This window comes from Macrobrachium rosenbergii, chromosome 22, assembly GCF_040412425.1.
Source record: "Macrobrachium rosenbergii isolate ZJJX-2024 chromosome 22, ASM4041242v1, whole genome shotgun sequence".
NCBI classification, from domain to species: Eukaryota; Metazoa; Arthropoda; class Malacostraca; order Decapoda; family Palaemonidae; genus Macrobrachium; species Macrobrachium rosenbergii.
The window spans coordinates 26,333,391-26,347,573 of NC_089762.1; the positions used below are offsets into that span (position 1 = coordinate 26,333,391).

At 37.3% G+C, this 14,183-nt stretch overlaps 1 protein-coding gene across 3 annotated transcripts in view; it reads right to left on the reverse strand.

Moving 5' to 3' along the window:
• Positions 1-14,183, reverse strand: part of LOC136850685 (uncharacterized) — a 576,441-nt gene that overhangs the window by 270,420 nt on the left and 291,838 nt on the right. For all 3 annotated transcript variants that reach the window (XM_067124493.1, XM_067124491.1, XM_067124492.1), the window contains exon 2: positions 6,026-7,742. In XM_067124493.1, coding sequence (XP_066980594.1) covers positions 6,026-7,736 — 1,711 coding nt within the window. In that variant the 5' untranslated portion in view covers positions 7,737-7,742. The remainder of the gene's footprint in view (positions 1-6,025; positions 7,743-14,183) is intronic.

The window sequence follows — 14,183 nt, forward strand, 5'->3', positions numbered from 1 at the left end:
CGAAGAGTAATGGGGTGGCTCTTCCTGTTTGGAGCCGTGACAAGTAAACAAATCAAGAGCAAATTCTCTATTTATTCCTTTCTCTCTCCTCGGAATTCTCTCGTTTGCAGCGAAATATTCTTTTTCCTTACGGTTTGTTCTTTTATAGTCGCTTGTTGTGTGAACTGATTTTAATAGATCTGCGTTGAGAGGCAACATTATTTACAAGTTAATTGTCGTTCCTCAGTGAGCATTAGTTTTCTGAGAGGGTTAGAAAACACGGAAAAGTTTCTAAAATTTAAGATAAAATTTAAGATTACAAATGTAATAATGTTGTCAGAATCGCGTTTAACTGCATTTTTTGTATATAATTAGGGCATCTTTAATCTAGCTTTTGAGTTTATTTACAATCTGGACTTTAACTTTGAAAATTAGATTTCAGTAGCTTTCCAAAGTGAAAGAAATACCAAAATTATAAGAGAAAATTTTTAATGAAATCCGTTAAACACGCTATACCTAAAACGTGTTCTAATTCTATTTTTGATGTATTAGACAAAGTAACAATTAAATTCAGTCCAATAAAACCACTCCAAAAAAATAAAGTCAGGAACATTTTACTGCTTCAAATTTCGGCGATATTCATAAAATGGTATTTGTTCCACTGAGCACAGGATGGCAGTATACGGGTGAAAGGGTACAAAAGCATCACATATTTCATACTGATGAGACAAACGAAGACGTCTGTAGCAGGCAATACAGCTTGAGAAGAATAATGTAATAATGGGATTTTCCTACGCTACGCGGGAAAGGACATTGGTACACATCATCACTTTATTTCTTTTTGCCATTTAATACTCAAGTGGAACTATAGGGAACACGGGCACTGATTTTAAAATGTTAACAAATCGCAGGCAATTTCGACAGCAAATCGTTATAATCTGTCGCATTAGAGGTATATCTTCGGGTATCTCAGAGAATGTTTAGGGGTTCTTTTATTCTTAGGCTAGGCAAGCAAAATGGGGTGGGACCATTTGCTTTGATGATAAAAAATGCATTTAACAAAAACGGACTTTTGGATCTGAACATATTCAAAGAACGTGCCACGGAGAACTTTTTCGCACCCTCTCCTAACATCACATATTTAAGACTGTCTCGGTTTTAATCTATTTTCCTTCCAGCCGACTGACATAGGCAAAAGATTTTCTTGTAAATTTCTTTAAGTTATCATTACTTAGCAGCACACCAAGCATTCATGCTATTAATTCAGTACTCAGGATTATGCATTTTCCTTTTTGCAATTACTTGAGATTCTGTTTATTCGTCATTTACAGACACATGATATATGTTTTATCTACATGAAGCCATGAAATTAAAACCTACTGCCTTAAACTACATGAATAGTCACAGTGAACGTCAAGTGACCGAATCTCTTATTATATTCATGTACTGACATCTGGAGATTTTAAAAGTGGATGCAAATAATATCTATTTTTTTATTAGTAATAACAGAAAAATTTACAGGTGTGTTTTTACTTAGCAACAATTTATGACATTGCATTCACTGCCATGTGATTAAGTTTTTTTTTCATAAAAATTAATTAATAGTCCCATTTAAATACATATTGCTCTATGACTTAAAATAGTATGCTGCAAGTAGCTTATTTTTCAATATTCATGATTTTCTTAGGAATTTGTAAAAGAATGTCTAGACTTCCTACAGCTCGGCAGTGTATTGGTTTTTGCTAGATACGGATTTCTCTGTGGTGGTATAAGGCCAGATTAATCTTCCAAAGGAATTTGGAATATACAAATAGCCTAATCTCTCAGCCGCCCAAATGAAGAAATTTTCTAAACGTTTTCATTTGAAAAACATTGAAACTCTCCCGAGATAACTGATTATTCACAGAGTTTTTTTTAAAACTTTATCAAGATTAAAATACGACAGTTACATAACAAATAAAAGCCTTCCATCAGACTACTGGCTTTTTTTATATGTATACACATACAAATATATTAATATATATATGTATATAATATATATATATATATATATATATATATATATATATATACATATAGATATATATATATATATATATATATATATATATATATATATATATATATATATATATATATATATATATACATATATATCATACGTGTTTGTGGATAATGTAATATATACTACACACATACATGCATACACACACACACACACACACACACACACACACACACACATATATATATATATATATATATATATATATATATATATATATATATATATATATATATATATATATATATTTATATGGATACACATACTATTTATAAAAGTACAGACTCATAACATGCACAAATCACGTATCTATTAAAATTATAATTTAAATAATCATTCTGCACTAATATTCCGGACAATATCTAGGTTTACCCTCTCTCTCTCTCTCTCTCTCTCTCTCTCTCTCTCTCTCTCTCTCTCTCTCTCTCTTTCAGCTTACTTGTCTATTTATCAGCTGGCAACACCAATTTCAATATATCAACTCATTTGCATTTTTATCCTTTACCCCATTCATGAATGATGAACGCTCTGGAAGCCTTTTTGCAGTGACGGCTAATCTTTAATTCAGCTTTAAAGAAATGATATAGCAGGTACGATAGTCTTGTTTTTATACTGCGCCACCCTTATTATGGGAAACGACTCATTTATGCGTGTGTATACACACACACATACATATATACATACATACATACATACATACATACATATATATATATACACATGTATGTATTAAGACAAAAATTGTTTTGCATCGTAACTTAAAAGAAAATCATTGTATTCGATACAGATATTGTCGTATACAGATTTTGTGGTACACTCACACACACACACACACACACACACACACACACAGAGAGAGAGAGAGAGAGAGAGAGAGAGAGAGAGAGAGAGAGAGAGAGAGATAATTTTATTAAATTCTACAGCATATGTACCATCACATGAAATGTTACGACAGAAAATTTACATCAGATTTCATTATCAGTATTGACGAAACGTGGCATATGTTAGAGCAATTACAGTACATTGCGTCATTTGTTCAGATCCTCCTTTGGTTAGTTAGCACAAGATACTGATTCTATGCTACGTCGCAGTTGTTACGGAATTATGTATTCATTAAAAGAGCCTAATCCACTCCTCCACTAGTGCAAAAAAAAATTTCCTTCTGAAAGGCAACTTTGGTAAATTGCTCATTACAAATTAAAATGTTGAGGTCATTGCTTGAATGCGATAAAACTTGTTAATAATAATAATGGTAATAATGATAATGATAATAGATACAATATAACAAAAATAACATCAATAATAACGAGATTTATTCATGTGGGACAAGGCGAATACATAACAGATTAAAGATGCATAAATTGTCTGTGCAGTACTTAGGGTACTGTATGTCCCGGTAATCCGTAGAAGCTATTCGCCGAATAATAAAGAAATCATTTGAAAATGAAAGGAAAAATTCGTAGCATATGCATCAATAATTTACTTTTTTCCAAAGACTATTCTCAGCTTAATTACTACCTGCTACACCATACCAAATACTACGGAGTTAATTAACTCTATTGAATGGTTTTTCCCATCGCAGAGGGAACATACATATGTTAAGGGCAAAATGATCATTCTTTAGTATTTATTGAACTGTATAATGATTCAAAAATTTAAAAAAACTCAGAAAATACCGAAGGAGATTATTTCCACTTTCTTTAAGCATTTCAAAACACGAAAATAAGAAGAGAATTTCTGAAATTGTTCAAATATACTTATGTACCTGAATATGCCGTAAAAAGTAAAAACAAAATCAAGACTTTTCAAACTAATTAATAAATCTAATATTAAGACAAAAAAACCCACTATACTCAATTAACAATATATACGAGTAACACGAATGTTATCTAATTTATAATAATTGAAAAGAAAGTGTTTACGTTACTTTTAAGATCATAATTTACTTTTTTCCTAAAATCTGATGTTCAGTATGGAAAAGATATTTAATAGATGAAATTTTGATGGTAGTTTTAATTGTTCAATACCAATTAACAAGCTGGTCATACATTAATCAAATTTCAGTAACTGCATAAAACAAGTAAAAAATGCGCCGAAGTTTATTCGACGCAATAGAGTTTTCTGTACATTGTATAATAAAGGCCCCCGAAAATAGATCTATCTTTCGGTGGCCTCGGTATAATGCTGTATGAACGCGGCCCATGAAACTTTAACCACGGCCTGGTGGTGTCCTGGCCAGACGCACGATTATGGCTAACTTTAACCTTAAATAAAAAAATAAAAAATACTGAGGTTAGAAGGCTGCAATTTGGCATCTTTGATGATTGGAGGGTGGATGATCAACATACCAATTTGCAGCCCTCTAGCCTCAGTAGCTTTTAAGATCTTGAGGGCGGACAGAAAAAAAGTAGCAGACGGACAAAGCCGGCACAATAGTTTTCTTTTCAGAAAACTAAGAACCACAAAGTGACAGTAACATACTGAGCAATGAAGAATAGGTCCGTATCTATTTTACTTGAAATTATTCGACGGGATTTTTAATATTTCTAATGGAGAGTAATTTAATAATATAAATTTGTCAATAAAATAAAGAATTCTTTCAGTAGCTGAATTAGGACACTTTAGTAGTGAAAAGCCATTCATGATTAGAATAAGGCATCATCGGCCAACAATTCTCTTGGCAAAAAACGTACTGTACTTATCTGCTTTGCAAAGACGAGAAGAACAAGAAATGGAGGCAGGAAAAGAGGGGGAAAGAGAGGAGGAGCAAGAGGGGGGGCGAAGGAGGAAGACACCTACGTACTTCACATAAAAATGATATAACATCATTACGCAGTTCCAGTCTAAAAAGCACATGATTCGGAGAAAGAAGTAGCGCTAGCCACTGGGAGGAAAAGAAGTAATTTCAGAGGTGACGCCGGATACAAAGCCGCTGTAATTGTGGATGTCTGAGGGTCGCCAGAGGGGTGGGGGAGAAGCCCACCGACCCCCAACCACCCCGACGGGGCACTCCCCAAGTCCCACCTACCCTCCGGTCTCGCCCTTAACTTCATTAGACATTATTAAGGCTAGGCTTTAATTATATCAAGTGTGCTCTGACACTCCTACTGTAGCTCTCCTTCGTCTACGCCCATTCCTTCCCCTAAGGATCCTACTCCCGGGGAGTACCCTCACCCCCTTCCCTTCCCCTAAAGGCTCCACCCCCACGTAGCTCCATTCCCCTCACGAGGTGACAACTGAGACAGACACATCTCGAAAAATAGGTGTTGCAGAGCAAAGGTTCAAGAAAATGGGGGAACAAGGTTGGGAGGGGAGAGCATGTCACCAAAGTTAAGATATTAAAGAAAAAAAAGGTGTTTCTTGATGACACGCAAAACGTTGCACTCTTGTTGATAAAAATGAAGATAACCGCCTAGAACTCCTGTTTTGTTTGGTGTCAGTTGTTTCACAATCGTACGAAATGAATGTTAGTTTCGGATATTATATTTCAGATGTGATGAACGTTAAAGCATCAACTGAAGGCTTCTTCCATCTGTAGACACTAACTAATTCAACTATTCATAAAGTGTATAAAAATTTAGTATTCAGAATGAAACGTTTTACTTCATCACTTTTCCCCTAACCTCTACCCTATGATACCGTTTACCTAATATAATAATGTTGCCTTTTAATTAAAACGAACGAACGAAGTCCGTGAGAGAGAATTATATCTAACAGGAAGGATTACTGTAACTCGATAATACCATTCCCTAATACATTCTGTTACTCCAAGAATTCTCAGGCGCTCAGAAAGTGGTTTTTTACAACTCATGCGACGATTCTAGTCATAAGATGAAAAGTTGTAATAATTCTACCAAAACGCACAATTAAAAGGAGATACGACATTTAGGGGCATTTGAGTAAACAATGATGAAGGCAAGAGCATCAAGTACTCAACACAAAGAAATGAAAAAATAAAATAAATAAAAAATTTCTGCCTACCTGGTGGGTGCATGAGGGGCATTCGATGTGAATAGGCATCCTGTAGAGGTCTTAGGCTGAGATCGAGTCCTAAGTCATTTAACCTCATGAGAGGCATTCCATGGGGCGTGTCCATCCTCAGTACTTTGTGGACGTGGGAGTCTGAGCCAAACGATGGACGCCTCTTGGCCCACAGCGGAGGATGGTGCATGGGTCGTGGGCTGCCATCCTCAAAGTGAGGACTAGGTGAAGGTGTTTCAGGTGAGGTCGTTGGGGTTATTGTAACCTGATCGGTTGGTGGTATTATGGGCCTCTCTTTCAAAGGAAACGGTTCCAAGGGCGTGGACCTCTCTGTGGGCGGTGACTGTGGAGGGGCTAAAACTGTGTGAGCTAAATAACGAGCCCAGGCTCTACATCTTTCAGCCGAGAGTCCCTCAAACCCTCGGTGCCACTGGCCTCCCCCTCCACCTGTTCCTCCTCCTCCACCTCCTCCGCTCCCACCACCTCCTCCCCCACTGATATTCAAACGCCCGTCAATGCAGGTGTTATTCCTCCTTTCACTGGTGCCAAAATCTAGAAGACTTCCAAACGAATTTCTCTTGGGTGACTCTGTAATGATGGGAAGTTTGTGGTTGTCAGTTACAAAGCAGTTCCGGATGTCATCACGAGGTGTCAGCAGGCTGCCAAGAGGTTCATCCAGGGGACTCATTCTGCTCTCTTCTCGCTTCTCTTGCTCCGTTTTATTGATATCAAGCTTACTGATGTCAGCCTTAATGCTGTCCGGCCTACTTATATCTGTCCTGCTCTCATTCTCGTCTCTGGTCAAATCAGATTTAAAGCTATCAGGTCTATTCACTTCAGCTCGGCTGACTTCAATTTTACTGAGGTCAATCCTACTCATATCTACCCTAGTGACTTCAGGCTTGATGACGTCAGCTATGCTCACTTCAATGCGGTTACTCTCCAACCTACTGAGGTCGGTTCTATTTGCTTCTACTCTGTTGGCCTCTGATCTGGCAATTTCGGCTGGTCTCTTCGTTTCTGCTCTGTTTATTTCGGCTCTGCTCATCTCTAACCTGCTGAGGTCAGGTCTGTTAGTGTCTGCTCTGTTAATATCAACTCTAGTTATTTCAGCTCTGTTGCTGTCATTTCTACTGATATCCGATCTGTTGTTATCAGCTCTGCTCACAGAGCTTATATCTACCCTGCTGATATCAGCTCTGCTAACTTCAGGCCTGTTGATTTCCATCCTACTGATGTCAGCTCTGCTAACTTCAGGTCTGTTCACTTCAATCCTGCTGACATCTGCTCTACTCACTTCGGGCCTGTTGACTTCCATCCTGTTGACGTCAACTCTGTTGAAATCGCTGACGCTTACATCTACTCTGCTAACTTCTGACTTTGTCATCTCTGCTTTGCTGACTTCCAGAGGCTTGATCTCAGGATTCCATTCCGGGAGGAAGTCCTGAGGACGCCCTAGCTCCATGACGTCCATGGGTGCTGGTGAGTTCATCAGTGATCTATGATGAGTGGTCCTTATGGTAAGCCCTCGTCCGCTCGGAATCATATTCGTGACACTGAAGGGGCTGGAAAAGGCCGAGAAATTCGAGGCAGGTGACGACGGGAAAGACGGGGAGGGAGGGCCCGGCCGAGGAGGTGTGACGGCGGGTGGTGTCATCAAGGGCTGCTGTGTTCCAGCCAGGGCACGGCTGACCCCTTCAGTAGCACTCATCTTGACCTGGAAATGAAAGAGCAAAGTTTTTATCAGATACATTGTACGGAAAAAGATATGTTCACATAATATTCATCTTTATATTTACGTTTAAAGTTCCTCTTATCAAAAGTTTTATTACTTTGTTTTAAACATGAGAGGTATTACGAAAGAAAAATTAGAACATCACAGTGCAAAATTCTAAGAAATCAGAGAGGCAATGAAATGAAAAAATAAGTATGCATCTTCTAAAATTACAATTTTAAAATAGCTAAATGAAAGCCAATTATAGTCTAGCGATTTTAATAGCACAGTTGAATAAAAGTAGAATGTCATAAGAAATTTGAACACAGCAATGAATAATGAAAAATTCCTCTTCATGTGCCCCGTGATGCTTCGTCTGCAAAATGTTTAAAAACCGAAAAAATGTCAAAGTCAAGCAAAAGAGTGTGAAAGAATAATGGAGACGGACGACAATTTGAACTGGACTGCAAAGACGTGATCTCTCAATGGTGGTCAGCAGACCACCAGACGCTACGACAACATCTTTTGTTGGGAGTAAAATGGTGTTCGTTCATCATTCACTGTTACCGGCCTTTATCATCTGATAGAGAGACGAAGCACTCGAAAGTTATAATACACCAATCCGATAAATCTTAGAAACTGTCAGAAGTTTGGGGTCAAAGTAGTTTCGGGGAGTTCCATCCATGGCGCGAGAGGTCGCCACAGCCAGCATCCAATTGGCACTGGGCGGGAAAAGCATTTATCTTACTCTGGCCATTTGCTCGAAATATTTTTGCAATACAGCAAGAGGGACGACTAGGTGCTCGGTTACCTCCTCCACACCCTTCTATCTCTCGAGCCTCTTTCATGGACAGATATCAAGATAAGCTAATATACTGGCGAAATCACCGACAATGTCAACAGCCCCTTGTTTATATATTATCCATATTAACACAAGTTCTTACTCCCTCACCATTACACAATATCAATTTCATACATTTTGCAAAACCACCTCATCATTTTCATCCCGAACACATTCACACAAAGAAGAAAGCGCGATTTGTGACCACAAACACTCAAATGATCCGGAGTTATAGACTTCAATTCGTAAAAAAACTTACTTCACAGAATGCAGATGGCTTCTTCAGACCAAAACTCATTTTGTCGTGCTTTGAAGTCGTTCAGATCGCACGCTCTTTTCAGAACACTGAAGTAAACACATTCGCGTTCAAACAACAGTAACGGCAATAATAATAATAATAATAATAATAATAATAATAATAATAATAATAATAATAATAATAATAATAATAATAATATTTTTAAAAATCTGATATTTATTCAACGGACAACAGATATCCACAACTAGAGGTTCAATTCAAAAATTTTTAATGATATACATACTGTTTAAAATAAAACAATAACAATGAAGTCTGAATGATTTGACAATGTGATAATCGCTCGTCTTTGATAACTAAACATCACTTGCTCAGAACATGCAAAAATCACTAGTCTATGAAAATGCGAAAAACGACTAGAATAATAAACTTGAAAACATCAGGTTGTGAAATTCGGAAAATCGCACGACTTAGAAAGTGGAAATCGCCCCATTTTAAACATGTAAATCACCTACATTAGAATGTAAAAACTATCCGTGTCGAAAACCAAAAAACTATGCTTTCATAGCTTGAAAATCACTTAATTTATACGACGAAAATCACTTTAATTGTATAACAAAAAAATTACTTCATTCATAAAATGAAATTCACTTCTTTGATAAAATGAAATCCACTTAGTTTTTTTACACAAGTTTTCGAAAATCAGAAAATCACTCGACTTCGAGATGCCGTCACCATGACCAGCTAAGCGCAGTCCCGACCAGGAAGAGAATAAGTCTCCTAAAATGAAGGGGCGAAGTCACTCGTCAAGGGATTGGAAAAATGAGGAGAGAGAGAGAGAGAGAGAGAGAGAGAGAGAGAGAGAGAGAGAGAGAGAGAGAGAGAGCCTATACCCCGATACCGCCCACATACCATCCCCAAGCAACACAATGAAGTGGCAGAGAATTGGCACTGGAGGAAAATGAGAGGGAATGAGGGCGAGGAGAAAGGTAAATAGTATATATGGAGTGGCAAGTGTCGTGGTGCAGGGAATGGGGAATGGGATGGGAGGGGGAGAGTAGAGGGGAAGGAAAAGGAAGGGGAAATGGATGCGAAGAGTAGTGGGGGAGGTTTAAGAGGGGGAAGAGGGGGTGTTAAGAAGCTGTCATAAAGGCATCACGGGATCACAGGTGCGTCGCTTTCATAGCGCCCGAGACGAAAGCGCATTCTTCTTCTTCTGCTTCTTCTTCTTCTTCTTCTTCTCCTCCTCGCTCGGCTCCTCCATTCTTCCCTGACACACCTTCTTCATTCTTCCGAAATGTTTTTTAGGCCTCGTGACACGAGCCAAAAGCAGCCCATTCCTGCTCAAAAGCCCTTCATGGCAGCGAATGGCACCTTCATCTCGTATAGGCACTCCTACCAACAGTCTGACCACTGCACGGGCCCTTATAGTTTTCCACAACAATACCTCTCCCTCTCTCTCGCCACCATAACTTTTGAGAGAGAGAGAGAGAGAGAGAGAGAGAGAGAGAGAGAGAGAGAGAGAGAGAGAGAGAGAGAGAGAAAAATACCTCATCACTCGAATCACCCAATTCAACACACAATCGCAGGAATACAACCAGCAGGTAACCCACGTAAGGATCAAGGTAATGGCACCGCCTTACGCTATAGTGGCACTTTTTCATCGCTTTGGCTCTTCCTCCTTGTTACACGAGGGACATAAACCATGTGGGTGCCACGGAGTGCCAGAGAGCGCCACGTTTTCGGTCTCGCTCGATCAGAACTTGCAGTAGTCGGACGATCTCGATTTCGGAAGTAAACGTACTGGAAATGAGAGATAACTAATTGAGGAAGAAGAACATAAGCTACTTGATGAAAAGAGGAAATAGTCGGGAATAGAAAATAAATGTGTGAATATTCTCCACATCTGAAAATGTCCATACAAAGCGACACATGTAAGGGGACAAAATACAGCATGGAACTTGTGCTGGCGAGAATGGAAAAAAAAATTTGACAGATTATTTGAACAACTGAGTTTTGGTTTCTTATCGAGACTTCTGGAGGAGACGTTAAAAACAAAATCAAAGTATATTATGATTCTCTCTCTCTCTCTCTCTCTCTCTCTGTCTCTCTGTGTATGTATATATATGATATATATATATATATATATATATATATATATATATATATATATATATATATATATATATATATATATATATATATATATATATATATATATATATATATATATATATATATATATATATATATATATATATATATATATATATATATATATATACATATATATATATATATATATATATATATATATATATATATATATATATATATATATATATATATATATATATATATATATATATATATATATATATATAATTTACATACTGGCCACAGAAGATAACAGCTGTAGGCATTATGGTGAAAGAGGAATCCGAGTGGACCCTTTTATCCATACCTGTATGCATCATTGCTCTTGCTTCCACGTGCTTTGCACCCTGTCCCCACTTGTGTGACTTTGTGGGGTTGGGCAGGTGAACTCATTAAAAGTCTTAGACCACTACCTGGTTCAAAGTCCAGGTTCTCATATGTGCAAAGCATATTTGTCGACATCACCTCTTTTTATTATGTCCATATAGAAATTGTGTCGCGTACTTTGGAACAATAAATTGCTTATTTTGCCATACTGCTCTTATCTTATTACTTTGCAAATGTTTTTGTTGTCCTTCGAAGTAAATAATAAAAGAAATAGTAAGAGTTTGACTCTGTAATTTGTCAACTAACACATATTCAAAGGTGATAAATAATCACACGTCATTAAATTTTTTTTAACTAATTATATTACTCAACAACTACATATATATACATACATACACACACACACACACACATATATATATATATATATGTATATGCATACCTGTATATACATATAATTGGTTCACTTTCCCCTTTGTTCCTGAATAACAATCGTAGCAACATCAAATTAAATGTACAAATTAAATCAAAAGAAATTTTAGAAGATATGTTGAGATCCTTTTCTTTGAAACTGTAGCAATCAAGCAAGTTTACCTTTTATCAGATGTTAAAAAAAAAAAGACTTGACAGACGATGTAACCAAAAATCATAATATGGAAGTTCCCCAAAAATATACAAGACAACAAGAGCTAAAGAGGGCGGGGGTGGGGGGAGAGGGGAGTGGGAGATTGGAAAAGGTTTTACCTTTCAGGTGCTCTAGAGGAGAGCAGGAGGAAGTTACAAGAAGGGGGAAGGCAGGGGGCAGAATCCCCCCCTGAACCCCCCTCCCCCAAAAGTCGCACCTGAGCTTAAGTTTATGACGTTTTAATGTGTTGGAAGATAATCCTGAAAATTCCTAGAGGCGAGTCCCAAGAGTCGTAAAAATTCGCGCCAGATCCGACCAGGAGGGGAGGGAGGGAGGGAGGGGTTAGGGGGCGCTTCGCTCCCTTCTATCCCCTCCTATGAAAATTTAACTTTGGGGGCGGGGGCGGGGGATCGGAGGGTAGGGGGCTGCAAGGGGCGTGGAGGTAATCTAATAAGTGCGTTGAATTATAGCGCAAAGGGCGTGACGGGTATCGATAATGGACGCAGCCCGAGAGAGGGATAGAAAGAGAAGGATATGCATTTCCTTATTTATAAAACTCCATAAACACACTAATATTTATCTGATAAAGAGAAACCTATTAAACAGTTTAAAAAGCACGGATTAGTTTAGAAACAACAGTGATTTCTATTTAAGCTTGATAAGGGGCATTAAAAATTTAATGTGAAAAGTGTATATTTAGCCATATATCAAGAATCACATGAACACGCATATATATATATATATATATATATATATATATATATATATATATATATATATATATATATATAGGTATATATATATATATATATATAGTGTGTGTGTATACATATATATGAACATATGTATATATATATATATAATATATATTGCAACCCACACTTTTATCTAATTATTAAAGTGTAACTGTCTCTTTGTGGATGTCTTCCATTCTTCCACAAAACCTATACCTTTTTCCATGTTTGAAACGTGATAAAGGAGAATTAAATTATGTAGCGAAAACTCACAAATATGTTGCGCTTACACTTCATGAATTTATTACAATGTACTGCACAGAAGGCATCAGGGCACCTTAAGCACGAACTCACTTGTACTTTCGATAAGGTGTAAGCAGGAACTTGTATGCTTTCAGTGTTACTTTTCGTGATCTACTTTCATATTGGCATTGACTTATTTGTAACCCCACAGATTAGATATCAAATTGACAAATTTTAGAAGAGTACATTAAAAACAAAATCAATATATATGTGCATATATAAAATTAGTGTGTGTGCGTGGGCACGCACGCACGTATATAAATATAAAATAATATCCATAATGTAACAGCACTCGGTTGTAGCTTTTTTTTTATTCAGCTGAATTCCTCAAGTTATGTCGTATTTATACTCAACGCTCCTGCCTCTTTCTACCATACGCACGAAAATTTTAAAAATCCAATGGTGACATTTATCTAAGTTAAAGTAGCCACGAACACATGAGCCCGTTTACAAGGCAAACGAAAATGTATGAATGTTTCTAAAGTTTAAGTATTTCACGTTCCTATGACAAGGTAAAATGAATGAAGGCATTCGGGGAACTTAAAATTACACGAGGTGAAAGATGAAAGTAATATCTTATTGCCTGTATCACAATCAGAAGGCAGCTTCTAGCATTATCAGATGGAGAACTAAATGGTCGGACAATTATTTTCCCTCTGCTTCTACATTTAATGTGATGTCGCCTAGATAGGACAGCTTGGGAAGCGTACAGGATTTACAGAACAGGCTCTGAAAGCATGCTCAGAACAAGGGTTGTCTTTGACGTGTGAATAAACTTGATTAAGAAACCTATAGAAGGGACGCAAATGTGTGAAAACTTCAGAGCGCCTTGGCAAGTGTAACCACAGACCAGGTTAAGGGGGATTTCAAGCACTTTTGAGTGATACCTCCTGATAACCGTTTTATGGTACTGAGATTAGAGTAGAAACAGAAATGGTGAAAATGCACAAACAAGAAAAAATCAACAAATGGCGTCACGAGAGATTTATAAATGGTTAAAACTCTGCAGTGAAAGACGGTATTGCATGGGCATGCTTAGTGTGGCATGTAGGCGAGATAGTGACGGACTAAGGTCTTTGATTAGCTAGTCAAGAGACTTAAGGAAATAAACGGAATTATCACTGAAGCTCTGCCTTGGCAAACGGACGAAGAAAACAAGTCGTGGGGGAAAGTGGTGATAAATCAATGCACACGTATACTC